This window comes from Strongylocentrotus purpuratus, unplaced genomic scaffold (genome assembly GCF_000002235.5).
Source record: "Strongylocentrotus purpuratus isolate Spur 01 unplaced genomic scaffold, Spur_5.0 spur5_scaffold_17, whole genome shotgun sequence".
Lineage (NCBI taxonomy): Eukaryota > Metazoa > Echinodermata > Echinoidea > Camarodonta > Strongylocentrotidae > Strongylocentrotus > Strongylocentrotus purpuratus.
In genome coordinates, this window is record NW_022145602.1 from 2,884,510 (window position 1) to 2,901,210 (window position 16,701).

At 36.6% G+C, this 16,701-nt stretch overlaps 1 protein-coding gene across 1 annotated transcript; it reads right to left on the minus strand.

Annotated features, from left to right (window-relative positions):
* Positions 1 to 4,477: 4,477 nt before the first annotated feature.
* LOC105439557 lies at positions 4,478 to 16,290 on the minus strand. The gene is made up of 6 exons (XM_030988105.1): positions 15,896 to 16,290; positions 13,063 to 13,159; positions 11,559 to 11,712; positions 6,026 to 9,192; positions 5,424 to 5,534; positions 4,478 to 4,536 (listed from the first exon to the last, which is right to left on the minus strand). The coding sequence occupies exons 1-6, from the start codon at positions 15,926 to 15,928 to the stop codon at positions 4,478 to 4,480; spliced, it is 3,621 nt and encodes a 1,206-aa protein (XP_030843965.1). The 5' UTR covers positions 15,929 to 16,290.
* Between the last annotated feature and the right edge of the window lie 411 nt (positions 16,291 to 16,701).

Below are 16,701 nucleotides of genomic sequence, written 5' to 3' on the forward strand. Positions count from 1 at the left end.
AACAATAGTCTTCTTTGAATTTCTGTAAAATATACTTTATTTCGATACAATTATTTGACAGTCTTCAAAGGCACATGCAAATCATGAAATTTACAAGAGACAAGTTAAACACGTCCAGCGATGATATGCAATTAGGAGTTAAGTCCGAACGTGTACATAAAAAGGGCATTAGTACCAATCAATACAATTGAACCACAGGCATTGCACCACATTTGTAAAAATCTACAGATTAAACATGCATGTAGTAGAAAAATGTCTTATAATTGTGATTACGAATAAAGAATTATTTCTAACATCACCTGGGTAAAAGAATGGTGCAATATTGTGAAGTTGACATTGCCACAGAAAATGAGGTTAGAATACAAACGAAGGCAAAATAGATGATATTGATATCATTTACTTGGAGAATTGATCAACTCAGCCTACGCATATTTCATGATTTCTTTGAGGTCTTGTTAAAATAACAGATCATATTACTGTTCATTCTTGGCCGGCCATCCTTAATTTATACACATGTATAGTATATTTGTGTGTTTGGAATGATATGAAAGGTTGAGGCATAAAATGAATTCTGCCACTTAAATAAATGGGGTTTACTACCGCAAAATCCCCAGGGATTCTAAAAAAAATCTAGAATTCTAAAACCTAAAAACAAAACCCACCTCAAACCATAACAAGAAATTAAGCAACCAATTAATGAAAACAAAAGATAACATCTGTAACAACTTTGAACAACATAACTCATAACTAGAAATGAAGAAAAAAAGAGCCCACTGCTGTAAACACACAGCAAGAAAGCCAAAAGCCCTCTCTTGGATCCAGGCAAACAAAGTCTCCTTGAATATTAAACAAAAAAATAATTAAATGTTGTTTAGCAATACTCCCATCAGCCATAATTGAACGCTTTACAAAAAATGATGCTTTACACACATACCAAACACGACATGCAACACGTACAAACTATCATCCTCCCTAACCAGGGCAGTTTTCGCCATAAAAACTATTTCATACACAGGACCAAACTACTGAAGCACCATTGATCCGAATCTCAAATAGCTTAAGAACTGTTGCAGCTTTAAAAAACATATCAAATTGTTAGTATTAAATTTGTACATGTAATGCACAAGTATACTTTTTTTTTCTGGACTGTGACTCCCGACCTTGAATATTCTATTCTAAAAACTTCCTTTTCTCTCTCCTCATTCTTCTCCTGACCCCCATGATTTACCTTCCCTTCCTAGTTCTCTTCTTTCTTACATCCATCATCCATATCATTTCATTGTTTTATCTGTATACTCTGATTTTGTATCATCATACTTCTACCTTATAATGAATGACACTGTGTCAACATTATTTTGAGGAACTTAAATTCTACAAGCTATATGCTTTTGATTAAGTTCCTTTTTTCACATGTAATTTCGAAATTATTTAGTGTGAAATAAATGAAACTAAACTGAAACTGAAGGTCAAGAGTCACTACTGCTCTCTAAGAAAATAGCAGCCCCTAGGTAGAGTACTAGCACACCACACAGTTTGCTAGAAAGTCCTGATTTATATACCATTTTATTTTCTTTTGTTGTAAAATCATGTGATACATATAAATATGAATGCGTTAGTATTTGAGGGATAATTCCCTTTTCAGTCTGACAAACTTAATAATATCCATTTTTCCAAGTTTCTCAAATATTATATATGAATATTTGTCAGTGGTAACAATAGTACATTCCAAAGATACCATTTAACATGATGGAGTTTGATTTGGGGGCAAAATGGATGTAAAAGATTCCAGATATTAGTTTGATGAACATAATTACGTAGAGTTTAACAGTACCTAAGGTTAAAAAAGCTACACAGCATATCTGTTTTTTACATTCCTATCATAGCATCATCATTAGTTGTGTGCTATACATTTAACACAAATCTGACGCAATACAAATTTGTTGGAGAAGCCAACTTTTGAACAATGATGAAGAATGAAGGAGAACTCACTGACATCACAAATCCCCCCCCCCAAAAAAAGGGACCAGGGATGAAATTGAATCAGCAAGAAGTAAGGTGAATCATATTAATATTGTAGGTTTATATGATTATACTGGAACCAACCCTTTATTATAGCCCTTTTTATTTGTTTTGTTGCAAAGGTATTACAAAAAAAAAAAGGTTTTGGGTCCCCGACCCCCATCACAACTAATTATTCACATTACAACCATCATCTATAGTCTAGTGCTTAAACACTAAATTGACATATTTTATGTATGTGGGAAATCTGAGAATAATATTCAGATCTGTTCTTATTAATTCACAACAAACATACATTCGGTTTACTCTTTAAAGGGGGCACTGATCATTGACTCCCCCTCTATTTTTTGCCACAATTATACTAAATCTGCACAAACTACTGCATTGCTAATTAAACAAAAGTGTACAAATTCTATCTCTACACTATCCCATATTAATGGCTTGTACTAAACACTCAGGTCGCGGCTCGTTTGGCCATTTAAACAAAATGGTGTCTTCAAATCGGTTTTTAAGGGGGAAAATATTATTTCAAATTAGTGACTGTTTTTACACTCAGGTCGCGGCTCGCTGGGCCATTTATTCAATGATGTCTTCAAAGGGGATGCGTGGGGAAATTTTCTTAAAAAAGAAGTTGGAAGTTGTGATTATTATTTTTTTAATGATAGACAAATAAGAAGATTAGAATTAAGGCTGGCATTGGGAAAGACAAAATACTAGGTGATTAAAGTGGATTTTAGAGAAAGTGTAATACTACAAGGGAAATGAACTGTATATTTGATAGAAACAAGGAATAATGGATAGAGTGAGAAGATGAATTGTGGGAAATTAAGAACTAACAAGAGAGGATTACATAAACAAAGAATGAAAGAAAACAAATATTTAATAAAAAGGGAATTGAAAGAATTCATTGGCCAGATTTAACAGTGATAAAGATATAAAGAAAAGAGTGGAGGAAATAAAGATTTACATGATAGAAAAAAGATGAGAAATAAAGGGGTAGAATAAAATTTAGAAAGAATATTTTTTAAAGACTGACAAATATGAAAATAAAGCGAGGAATAAAACTTGATAGGATATTACAAGGAATGATGGAAATATTCATTTCATTCTTTCATTCTTTGTTTTTGTATTCCTCTCTTGGTAGTTCTTAATTTCCCACAATTCATCTTCTCACTGTATCCATTCTTCCTTGTTTCTATCATATTAATAGATCATATACCTATGTACTATTACACTTTATCTAAAATCCACTTTACCCACCTAGTATATTTGTCTTTCCCGATGTCAGCCTTAATTATAATCTTCTTATTTGTCTATCATTGAACAAAAAACAATCACAACTTACAACTTCGTTTTTAAAGTAAATTTCCCCACGCATCCCCTTTGAAGACATCATTGAAAAAATGGCCCAGCGAGCCGCGACCCGAGTGTAAAAACAGTCGCTAATTTGAAATAAGATTTCCCCCTTATATTAAAAAGCCGATTTGAAGACACTTAAAAAAAGATGGCCAAACGAGCCGTGACCCGAGTGTTTTTCAGCGCGCCGCGACCCGAGTGTTTAGTACAACCCCATAATAATATCAGAAACAACACAAGTTCTGTCCAAAATGAAAAGGGGCACCCTTTACACATAATAAGGGCACTCTCCCTTGATGATGATATTAATACACTATACTGAACGTGTTCTCATAATAAATGTTGTTTAAGTTTTAATTGTGTCACAAATGTACAAGCATTACACTAGTCAATTCCCCTACTGCCTTCTTATGCTGCCATTATGGTATGTAAATACAAATACTTGACTGTTTGATTACAACTTCCACTGATTTATTTCGTTAAAAAATCTATGGGTTTTTTTCTTGTTCAAATAGGATATTTCCAACTCATGCTGCAAAATTCTCATTGTAATCAGTACATGTTGCCTAAACGATATGCTCCCTGTCATTGATATCTGGGAGTGGCCAAGCATAGGTCCACTAAGACCCTAACACAATTACAAATTGCCGGATGCCTACAAAAATGATAATAAAACCTCAAAATAACAAATCCTTTGCCAGTAGAGTGGGTAAACATTTTATGAATACATGGAGAAACCAAATATAAAAGAATACACATTTTAGACTGTAATAACAAGAACATGCCTTGTAATTTATGAGCATTTTCAGCAGTTTGGTGACTCAAAACAAAAGCATGTGTGTATTCAATATAAAAATGGTGATTTGATATTAAAGGGAATGTTTTTACCAAGGCTGTGTTTTTCTGCTTTTGGTAACCTTCGAGTTTCTTACGTAGTCTTTGATGTTGACCCACGTTCTGTGTTTCAGCACAGCTTCAGCTTTCAAGCATTCGTCTATCGCTCTCTTGCCAGGTAGCTTAGAATGAACAGTCATAAAGGCTCCTAAACGTCTCTGGACAGCCGACTTTTCCGCATCGCTCCATGCTGTCTTTCGTTTCTTCCTTATTGGCTGTTCATCAACCTCTTCCAGTACATGTTGCGTTTTCTTTGCCTTTTGGTACCTAATGAGAGACAATAACAAAAAAATGTTGCAATTATACTATGCAGAATAATAAATGCAGTATCACATACTGTTTCTCTGAGTCTCTGACCCATGAACTTGAAGAGTGCATTACTGTTATGAGGATGGAAGGAGAGGAAGAATATTTAAATCCTCTTTTGCAGTGATGCAGAATAGAGTGTGATCCTGGGAGGAATACACTTAAACGATTTTTTTTTTGCGGGAAGAAAGCCATCATATAATTTTGTAAAGCTCATATTTCGTGAAATTATGGGCATCTACCGTTTAGGGGAGTCGGGCACAAACAAGTCTTTAAATTATCTGACAGTGTCATGACAGATGGGGTTATGTTTCACATATTCTACCCGGTTTCTATTGGTCATTTATTTTGCTAATCTAGCTCAGTTTTGGGTTTATTTGGGAGGGGCTCCTGGCTGCCTCCATTTTCATCCATTTCCTAGTATATTGTAGTGATTGCTGTGTGCATGAAAAAAAGTACATTTTGTATTACCTTGACAACCCCTGACTCCCAGTCTAGAACAAAAGGGCCACGATCACATAATACTTTCTGAGTCTATATTATTGTATGTACACAATTTTTTTTTAGTTTAGAGAAGTTTAGATATAGAGACCAATTAAATTCACTAATAGATTTTCTCCGTCATTGGCAACAGCCTTTTTGTGAGGCTGCATTACAATTATAATTGTGCTATAATTTTTAACAATTCAAAATGCACAAATATTGGTACGTGGTGATTTCAACAGGAAAAAGTTTGGTTTCACTTTGGCTTTTGAGGACGATTGAGAGTGCGGTACAATAGGCAAAATTAACATTTAGGTTTGCAAAAAGAATTTTTTTAGATGCTCTCATTGGACTTAAAGTCATACCTTTTTGGGAGCATCCAGGTAGCTGACGTTCGACATCATGATCACCAGAATCAACATCGCTGTCACAATTGTCATCACATGATTCAGGTCCCTGTTCTCCAGTGTCGATCTCTGTACATAAAATAATAATCAAATATATTCACCAAAAAGAAAATCTGGGTCAACTGCAAAGAAAACATACTTGTAATTTAAAACAAAAGAATATAATCAATTATTTCTAAATACAACATGGTAGAATTGGCACCAGGTATATGCCACATGTGTGGATCGAGTCAAACAAATCAGTGCCTTAATTACCCCTAATCTAAATAAATTGAAACAAACAAGTGAACAATATAGTGAGGAATATTTAACTGCATGGTTCATTTGAAAACAACACTTTTCATTAATTCAATAATGTTGCAGCATGTTTATCAATTTACATATTTTGTATTTGATAATTGTCAAGTTGAGTGGAAATCAGAAATACTTGATTCTTAAAATTAGTACATGCTACATGGTTTGTTATTCATCCCACTCATCCCTCGCCATGATGTTTCTCATCTCATTAGGGTTTGGATTGAGATCCCCACTGTATAATTCTACCCTTATCACAAATTTACCTTCATCTAACTTGATTTGAAGCTCATCCAGACTTTTTGCAGTGCCAATCAGCTGGACCGGGTTCCCAGCTTTTCCCTCCATGGCGAACAGGATCTTTGATATTTTGGCCACCTGCATAGCAGCATCTGGCAGTCTATAATACTCCCTATGTATCCTAATATCGTGGCCCATGAAGTTTGCTAAGGCGTCCATCTCATGGTCCCTCAAGCTCATTAGTTGTGACATGGTAGCTACATGCTTCCGTAATTTTGTGGATCGAAGTGTTGAAGGATTTTGTGCTCCACATGCTTCTGACAGCTCACGGAGAGCATCTGACCCTCGAACATGAGATGTAGTGTCACTATTGGCTACAGCGAACAGGTATTTGTTGCTTGGGTTTACACCTGCTTCCTCCCTGTGGGATACAAGGGTGTCTACACATGATTTCATGGAGTCTGTCACAAGGATCGGCACTGTCCTGCCACGTTTTCCTACTACCTCAACTCTCCAGAGAAACTTTACAAGATTTTTTTCCCAGTCTTTCAGCATCTCTAGTTGTCCTTCCACCATATGAGATTCACCTTTCTTGATTTTATTGTAGTCATCAAGAGTCATCTTGCTGATTTCCCCTTGTCTCCTCCTATTAAACACAATGAGATGAGCCAGCATGGTCTTGTTGAGTTCTCTCCATGTGCTATGGTTTTCGATTGCGGTCCCAGATGACAGTTTGTCTACACAAAGTTCAGCCTGTACCTCTAGGTGTCTTGACAAAGCCACAACATCACTCGTTAGGGGTAGGAGTTTGGGCTGGTTTCGTTTCCTCTGGTACAAAGTTCGTAGAGCATGAGTAGAGATTTCAGATCCCCAACAAGTGTCCAGCAGCTTGATGAACTTTTCTACAAGTTTCTGCATGTCATCCCCATCTCTGTCCATCAAAGCCTTACTCAAGAGCACAAAGGCAGCCTTTCTTAAGGTATGTCCCAGCTTAAGTGCTAGACTTGGTGTATTGAACAAGTGGTTCTCCTCATCAAAGCCTGCCACTTTCTTGACAGCACTCAAGACAGTCATAAAACCATTTGGTGATATCAGGGAAGTCAGACTTGCCTTGCCATTGCAGCTGCAACGTCTAAACTGAAGTACAAGTCTTCCTAGTTCTCGTAACTTGCATCTGATGTGGTTGTGCTGTTCTTCGTCATGGCCCAATTTCTTAGAGTACACCTTGGCCAATTCTAGAATCAACTGATCATTTAGAATGCAGGCCTTGATTTCATCATCGCTGAGACCACTCAGTACTTTGTGTGTTATAGAATCTCTTGATGTGCAGGGCACTGGTGGAAGCAAGAGTCGACCTTGTGCTAATAGTCTTCTTCGTTTTTTCTTTTGCTCCTTAGCCGGCTCTTCTTGCTTCAAAATGCAGCGGTGTTTCCACAATTCGGCTTTCGCAAACCATCCCAAACAATCTTTGCAAGGCTGATAATCACGGGGCTTTGCTTCACAAGAAGGTCTATATACGACCACAAGCTCTCCATGACCCTTTTCGAAGACCCTGTAGTTGTGCATGTGATTTCCTTTATTTCTTATCAATGTCAATAGCTTATCCTTTTCTTTTCGATTCGTTGCTGCCATGCATTGAGCCACCTTTATTTCATTGGAATGTTGTGACCGCAGGTGATCAGGAAGTTTTTTGTGCGGCTTCTCACACATCATGCAATAAGCTACCTTGTCATATTTTCGCCCTCCTTGATTGTTGGTCTTCATCACAGTTATCCCCTCATGGTCAACATCAATGCCTCCATATCTTGATGATGCCTCCAATGACTGATCTGATGACAGAGATTTCAGTGATCGAGTGATGCCATTTATTGATGTACATTTAGCCTTAGGCAATGATGCTTGAGAATTATTTAATGAAGTCTTCCCTGAAGAGTCAGAATCTCCTTGAGAATCACAGACATAGTCTGGATCATCATCACTATCATCATTATGGTCAGATAATGTGTCCTCATTATCACTTGAAAAAATATTTTGTGAAAGGGTTCCATCTGGTACCATCAATGCTTGTGTGGCAGGCTCAGGGAATGGTTCCCAGTGCTCTCGGTTATTAGGGGGGTTTCTGCATAGATCATCAAATGTGTCATCATTATCAGCAAGAAAATTGGACAGTGAAAGGTTTCTATCTGGTTCCATTAAAGGTTGTGTGGCAAGCTCAGTAAATGGTTCCCAATGCACTTGGTTATTAGGGGGGTTTATGCATGGATCATCACATGTGTCATCATTATCAGCTGAAACATTAAACTGTGAAATCTTTCCATCTGATTCCATTAAAGCTTGTGTGGCAGGCTCAGGGGATGGTTCCCAATTTGTTTCGTTATTAGGGGGGTTTCTGCATAGATCATCAGATGTTTCAGCATCATCAGTTAGAACATTGGAGAGTGGAAGGTTTCCATCTGGTTCTATTAAAGGTTGTGTGGCAAGCTCAGTAAATGATTCCCAATGCACTTGGTTATTAGGGGGGTTTATGCATGGATCATCACATGTGTCATCATTATCAACTGGAACATCAAACTGGGAGAGCTTTCCATCTGATTCCATTAACGCTTGTGTGGCAGGCTCAGGGGATGGTTCCCAATGTTCTTGGTTATTAGAGGGGTTCCGGCATGGATCATCACATGTGTCATCATTATCAGCTGAAACACTGAACTGTGAAATCTTACCATCTGATTCCATTAAAGCTTGTGTGGCAGGCTTAGGGGATGGTTCCCAATTTGTTTCGTTATTAGGGGGGTTTCTGCATCGATCTTCAGATGTTTCATCATCATCAGCTCGAACATTGGACTGTGAAAAGTTTCCATCTGGTTCCACTAGTTCTTGTGTGGCAGGCTCGGAGAATGGTGAACAAACTTTTTCTGGGTCTGGTGGGAGGTTTGCAGAATTTTGCAGAATTTCAGGTTTTTCATCTTGGACTCCACTGTGTAATTGAGTAGGACTTGGGAATACAAAATTATCTCCCACCCCATAATCATATAACACTTCTTCACCTTCTTTGATTTTCTTCAATGAGAAGAGAACCAGTTCTGGTTCATTGTGAGGGTTCTCTCTAATCTTCATTCTGCTGTTGACTTCACCCCTCCAACCATGGTTGACGAGTCGTCCCAGTTGTTGTTTAGTTGGTTCGACTGATGCATCCCTACTGGAAATGAAATTGAAAAAAAATGAAAACATTAGATTCATCAATGTTTAAAATTACAATGAATCACTGAAACATACAAGTATATGTGGGTTACAATTTGTGATTTCACTTTAGGTTTTCTCTGTTGTCAGATATTATTTGATTAGCTGTTACTTTTCAAGTAGGGTATCACTCAAAGAAGAATCGTTACAGTCATGATTTTTGTTAACGCATGGTTAATTTTAGGAGGAAATTTGAAATACAAGTAACATAGGAAACAAATAGGTAACATTACATGTAGGCATTGGAAATCATAACCAATATCATGAACATTAAACATGCATATATGTTTACTTTTCATAAAACAAGATTTGCCTTAAAATTGTAATGCTACAAAATGTCACCGTGCATCAGACAAGAGTACCGAGGCGAAAAAAGACGACGAACTAACCGTGGAAGATTTTTTCAATATAAATACAAATAACAAAAAACAAAAAAAAACAAACACAAAGGTCGAATAACGACACGCCCTACAAGCCACGGGCAACAGCATTGCGAACAAAATATATCCTCTCAAGACCCTCTGAAATACGAGAGCCAAAGACATTACATGGTATAACAAAAATAACAAAAAAGAGAGAGAAGCGACCAAATTGGGGAAAGGGCAAGGAGAGGCAACAGACTAAAGGGAAAATGTACAATTTCGGACATATCTATCCACAAGATGTTTACACCGGGTGGGAGAGATGGAAGAAGGCTTCGGCAGGGGAGAAGGAACATGCGGAGAAGAAAGATGAGTCCAAGGAGAAGAAGGGAGGGAGAGATGAGGAAAGATTGAAAAATAGCATGGGAAAAAGGAAAAAAAGCATTATGATAAACAAGAACAGACGTGTAGAATGAGGGGGGAAAGAAGAAAATAATCTATCTAATCTTTAAAAGTGGAACGTAGCTCCAAAAAGCAAATATAGAATACAATATAAAAAGTGGCTACTAGCACAAACCTGAATTCATATCAAACGGACCAAACATGTATGCAGTGTTATATTATTTTAGAATGAGCAAAGAAAGCAGGAAATCCAATGCAGGGTTTGAATTGTGCATTGAAAACTACATCCTCAATGAAGATTATGTTTACCAACTGTATGATTTTTGTTCTCAAGTTTTCAAATGATTTTTCAATAAATCTTACCATTTGACATATGTTGGCCCATCTCAGATCATCTTCCCAGATTATAAAGAAGAGGAAATTTGGGAAATTACAAAATGAATGATGAACATTTAACAAAGAAGGATAACAGAAATTAAAAGCAGAAGATGTATAAAGACAACAAGCAGGAGTAGCGAAATGAGAAATCCAGCTACAATGCGAGGATGACGCTGGACAACAGACATTGAAAGAAATGAATTAGGAGGATGGGAAGGGAGAGGAGGAGACAAAGCAGATGAAGAAGTTGAATGAGGAGTTGATGAGCGAGGGGTTAGGAGAGGGGTTGAGGGAGGGGTTGGGAGAGGGGTTGGGAGAGGGGTTAGGAGAGGGGTTGAGGGAGGGGTTGTGTGAGGGGTTGATTGGGGGGTGCGGGGAGGTGTTAGGGGAAGTAATGAATGAACAGATGAAGTAATATCAGACTGAAGTGAAGATGAGGTGTAGAAGAAAGGGGGAGTAGAAAAAGAGTCTTCCGATGACATATTGCAGGGAACTGATGAACCAGCATCATTTAAAACTTCACTGGAGGGAGAGGGAGGTGGTGCAAGCTGCGTAGAAATTTCCGAATCTGTTTCATCATTTAAAACTTCACTGGAGGGAGAGGGAGGTGGTGCAAGTTGCATAGAAATTTCCGAATCTGTTTCATCTGTAAGATGAAATGTGGAGTGTACAAAAAAAAACATGGACTTTTCAGTGTAATGCACCTTTCTTTTATATCCAATATTTGTACCAAATATTGTTTTATATTCTCATTTTATGCTCTCCAAAATGGAATATGATCTGTTGGACTGACAAGGTTGAATAATTGTCATTGGTAAGATTGTGTTTTTTTTTGTATGATAGCTAAAACAGGTTTGAATAGATAGAGAAGAATATAAGTTGCATATTTGTTCTATGCTGTCCTTGCCGTATTGATACTTTCTGCAGAAAAATGTATGTGTACTGTATGTGGTCAGTCCACGGGTTTATTCAAAAGCACGGAATAGAATTTGACAGATATGACTAGCTTTCGATCTTTCTCTAGGGGAAAAACAAAAACCACTGGTAGAAAATATGTTGCCCTGTCAACCCACATGTTTACGACTACGTCATAAGCATATACCCTTAGGTTTGTTTTCAACACCTATCATTACAAAATATACTTTTCAATAAATCAAGTCGTCATAGTATGTAGACTTACCACCATTTCGTCCCTTTCCATGTGAAAAAGTATCTGAAGCAAGTTTCACAGTCTGCATCTCTTTGTTCCCCCACATCTCTGGTTACCAGATCTCCTCTGTACCACAAAAGGAATTCTCCCTCTTCAAACGTTTTGGTGGTAAAGACTGCTCTACCTGTGATTGAAGAAATACATAATCTTCATGAGAGCAATCATGCGAGTTTGAACATTGTGAATATGATGTTACAAGTATATTTGTCTGTCATTTAAGATAATGCTCAGGTGTGATAAGTAACTCGGACTCGTACTTGTAAGAAGGCACTTATTTTCAAAATTGGTTGAGTTTTAAATAACATTTGTGTGTCTTTTTGGTCACATTGCCATCAAGCAGACTTGTAAGCAACACATTGTATTTAATATTAGTATGCTGCAGATATTAAATTACAATGTCATGCATGTCATGATGAACATGACGTTTTCTCTAGATTTTCTAAAAACTTTTTGACATTCAACCCCATGAGGAGGCATTAAAATTCATTTCAAGGTCTAACCTTTAAACCCTTAACCAAATCAAGTTTAATACCTCCTGCTTTACAAAAGAGCCCTGTACATACAAATATTTACAAAAAAATAGAATACATTGTAGAAAACATTTTAAAAAAAGCTTTAAAAAAATAAAAACTAGATCAAAATGAACAGAAGGCCTTAAATATTAAACATTTAAGATATTATTGATACAAAGAAAAATGACCAAAAAAATATTTTAAAATATACACATGCCGTAAAAATAGACTACACAACTGCAAACAGACAAACAAACAAAACTAACTTATGGTAAAAGTCATGATATAACATTAGGTACCAGTGCATGCATTAAAGTGATAGAGGGAGTGACTTAATTTGGTTTTTTAACATTTGGAGTGAAGTTGCCGTGCGAATATGAGTCGGTAGATTGTTATAGATGCTTGGAGCAGTGAAAGAAAAAGAACGTTTTTTAAATTCAGTCTTTGGTTTCAGGATAAATAAGGGATTTAAGGTAGAATGACAAGTAATAAAGTAAACTGGACGATTATGACCAAAAGATTCTAAATAAGGGGCTAGATTATTGAGTATTTTGTAGACGAAAATGCAGTAGTGGTAATTGATTCTATTTTCAACACTTTGCCATTGAAGACTGCTTCACGCAATTAAGTGTTGAATTAAGATTATAAAAACAGAAAAATATGAGGGAAAGCATATCAAATATTCTACTGCATGAAATTAATGAAATATACAGAAAGGGTATAGATTTTACTAAAGAAGTTGACCTGTTTAACTGCGAAGGGTATCAAAGTTACTCTGAAAAGAGCTGGTGATTTTCAGACAATAGGCGATGAGGTGTGATCAAAGAACCATACCAGGCGTTCCTTGCATAGTCTAGCTCTGAATCAATATTTTATTGAGCATATTAATGTTAGATATCTATGCTACAGTGAATTTTCACTATTAATACAATCTACATGTACATGTATGTAACCTCACTCACCTTTGTCAGGCAGCTGTTTCACTGTAAATCCTTCAGGATCAACTTCACTAAAAATATCTGGAACTGTCTGTCTGGTTTGACTTCTGAGAATCCGATTCTGAAATAGGTCAAGTAAATATTAGTAATATTATGCAGAAACACAGCTGTGAGCAAGCTGGAAGAAAATATCTAAATATTACACCCCCCCCCCCACATCCTCCCCCTTATCATACTGGAATTTGCCAAAATATTGCTACTCATATCCATGCTCAATTTTATTATATTATTTGTTAAAATCATGAGGTATTATGAAACACATCCATTATGATGTACATCAAGGGGGTCATGTAAATACATGGCTCCACATTTCCCATGCACACATCTTATCATATTTGACTCATTTGCAATAGATATAGATTGCTCCACATTTCCTATGCACACATTTATACATACATGTATCTAGCCCATATGCAATAATAAATGTGGCTCCACATTTCCCATGCACACATTTATACATATCTGGCTGATGTGTAATATATATAGATATGGCTCCACATTTCCCATGCACACATTTATACATCTTCAATCCACCTTAAATAGTTGAGATAAACATGGCTCCACATTTCCCATGCACCCATTTATACACATCTGGCATATATGTAATATATAAATGGCTCCACATTTTCCCATGCACAAATGTATAGACATCTGGCCCATGTGTAATATATATATATATATATATATGGCTCCACATTTCCCATGCATACATTTATACATATCTGGGTCATGTGTAATATATATATATAGATATGGCTCCACATTTCCCATGCACACATTTATACACATCTGGCCCATTTGTAATATATATATATGGCTCCACATTTTCCATGCACACATTTATACACATCTGGCCCATGTGTAATATATATATGGCTCCACATTTCCCATGCACACATTTATACACATCTGGCCCATGTGTAATATATATATGTCTCCACATTTCCCATGCACACATTTATACACATCTGGCCCATTTGTAATATATATATATGGCTCCACATTTTCCATGCACACATTTATACACATCTGGCCCATGTGTAATATATATATGGCTCCACATTTCCCATGCACACATTTATACACATCTGGCCCATGTGTAATATATATATGTCTCCACATTTCCCATGCACACATTTATACACATCTGGCCCATTTGTAATATATATATATGGCTCCACATTTTCCATGCACACATCTATACACATCTGGCCCATGTATAATATATATAGATATGGCTCCACATTTCCAATGCACACATTTATACAAATCTGGCCCATGTATAATATATATATATATATATATATATATATGGCTCCACATTTCCCATGCACACATTTATACACATCTGGCCCATGTGTAATATATATATATATGGCTCCACATTTCCCATGCACACATTTATACACATCTGGCCCATGTGTAATATATATATGGCTCCACATTTCCCATGCACACATTTATACACATCTGGCCCATGTGTAATATATATATGTGGCTCCACATTTCCCATGCATACATTTATACATCTGGCCCATGTGTAATATATATATGGCTCCACATTTCCCATGCACACATTTATACACATCTGGCCCATGTGTAATATATATATATATATGGCTCCACATTTCCCATGCACACATTTATACATCTTCAATCCACCTTAAATAGTTCAGATAAACATGGTTCCACATTTTCCATGCACACATTTATACATATCTGGGTCATGTGTAATATATATATAGATATGGCTCCACATTTCCCATGCACACATTTATACACGTCTGGCCCATTATATATATATATATATATATGGCTCCACATTTCCCATGCACACAGTTATACAAATCTGGCCCATGTATAATGGCTCCACAGTTCCCATGCACACATTTATAAGTCTTCAATCCACCTTAAATAGTTCAGTTAAACATGGCTCCACATTTTCCATGCACACATTTATACATATCTGGGTCATATGTAATATATATATATATATATATATGGCTCCACATTTCCCATGCACACATTTATACACGTCTGGCCCATTATATATATATATATATATATATATATATATATGGCTCCACATTTCCCATGCACACATTTATACACATCTGGCCCATGTGTAATATATATATATATATATATGGCTCCACATTTCCCATGCACACATTTATACACATCTGGCCCATGTGTAATATATATATATATATGGCTCCACATTTCCCATGCACACATTTAAACACATATTGCCCATGTAGATCTATATCTAGTTATGGCTCCACATTTCCCGTGCACACATTTATACACATCTGACCCAGATTATTATGGCTCCACATTTCCCATGCACACATTTATACACATCTGGCCCATGTGAGTTATATACAGATAGGCCTAGACCTATGGCTCCACATTTCCCATGCACACATTTAGGCTAAATCTGGCTGATGTGAAATAGACCTTCGAATCTAACGTTACTAGATATTCCTTTAGTTTAACTCTAAAGTTAGGCCTAAGAAGAACTTATACTAGACCTAGATCTACTACTACTAGTAGCCTAGACTAGTAGTACTAGTCTAGGTCTAGGCCTAACGTTAGGCCTAGATCTACATCTTACTTAGATCTACTAGATCTAGATTAGATCTAGACTATGTATGAGTTTTTTGTACCCAATATCATGAATAGAACTAGATCTATAGGCCTAAGGAATTCTTTAAAAAGTTGATAGAATATTAATGGGCCTAGACTGGATTAAAAATGAAAGTAAACTTTCTAGATCTAGACTAGTTCTACTTACTTTTGCCAGTTGTGGCTGTACTAATCCCGCCATGACATGTCCATATACGTTAACAGGCACGTCGCAAGGTGCACTGCACCAGCACTGCGCATGCGCTGCATCTAATAAGATACAGACTGTGCAGTGTGTATCCTCATGCTGGCGCTCTTCACTTGATATTATTCTTGAGATCGGAAAATAATACACATATTCAGGCTGCAAGCTATGACTCCAAAGTGGGAAACCGGGGATGGAGTTAAATCGCAGCCGAACGTTGATGGGGTACTACTGAGATGTCCCAAAGCTGATTTAAATCTCGTTTTAATGATTCTGCAACTGTGGAGCTCCACGGTTTGCTGTGTCTCCACAGTTGGAAGTTGTGTATTCATATGAACCTCCCCGATTGACGGTCATTACAAGTGCATAACAAACAACAAATCCCAATGCATAACTAACAAATCACACAAAAAAACTTTCAAAAATTCATAGCTTTCTAACTTTTGGTCCGATTTCCTTCTAAACTTTCACCAGTCTGCTTCTCTGTTTTTCTGCTCTTCCTTTAGTCTAAAATAGTTTGCTGTTAGGTAGGATTTCTATTTAAAAGTTCTTACTTTCTGAATAGCAGTCCTGGCACTTATACTTGATGCTTCCTGATGCATATAACAAGTTACGTGTTTCTATTTTTAGGATCGAAACAACTAAACGAAAAGTCATACAATTTTCATAAGAAAACAAAATCGTGTCCTCTGATGTTTCTGTGTTTACTACAATGAATGACCTTGCACCATTACGACGTATTGTCTGAGTCAATATGTTTTGGTAATGAT

Coding starts and splice junctions, on each gene's coding strand:
- LOC105439557 (XM_030988105.1), bottom strand. CDS start 15,928: ATGGCGGGATTAGTACAGCCACAACTGGCAAAA. Junction 13,160..15,895: donor TACAGCCACAACTGGCAAAA/GTAAGTAGAACT, acceptor GACCTATTTCAG/AATCGGATTCTCAGAAGTCA. Junction 5,535..6,025: donor TCAAATCAAGTTAGATGAAG/GTAAATTTGTGA, acceptor TTTTATGTACAG/AGATCGACACTGGAGAACAG.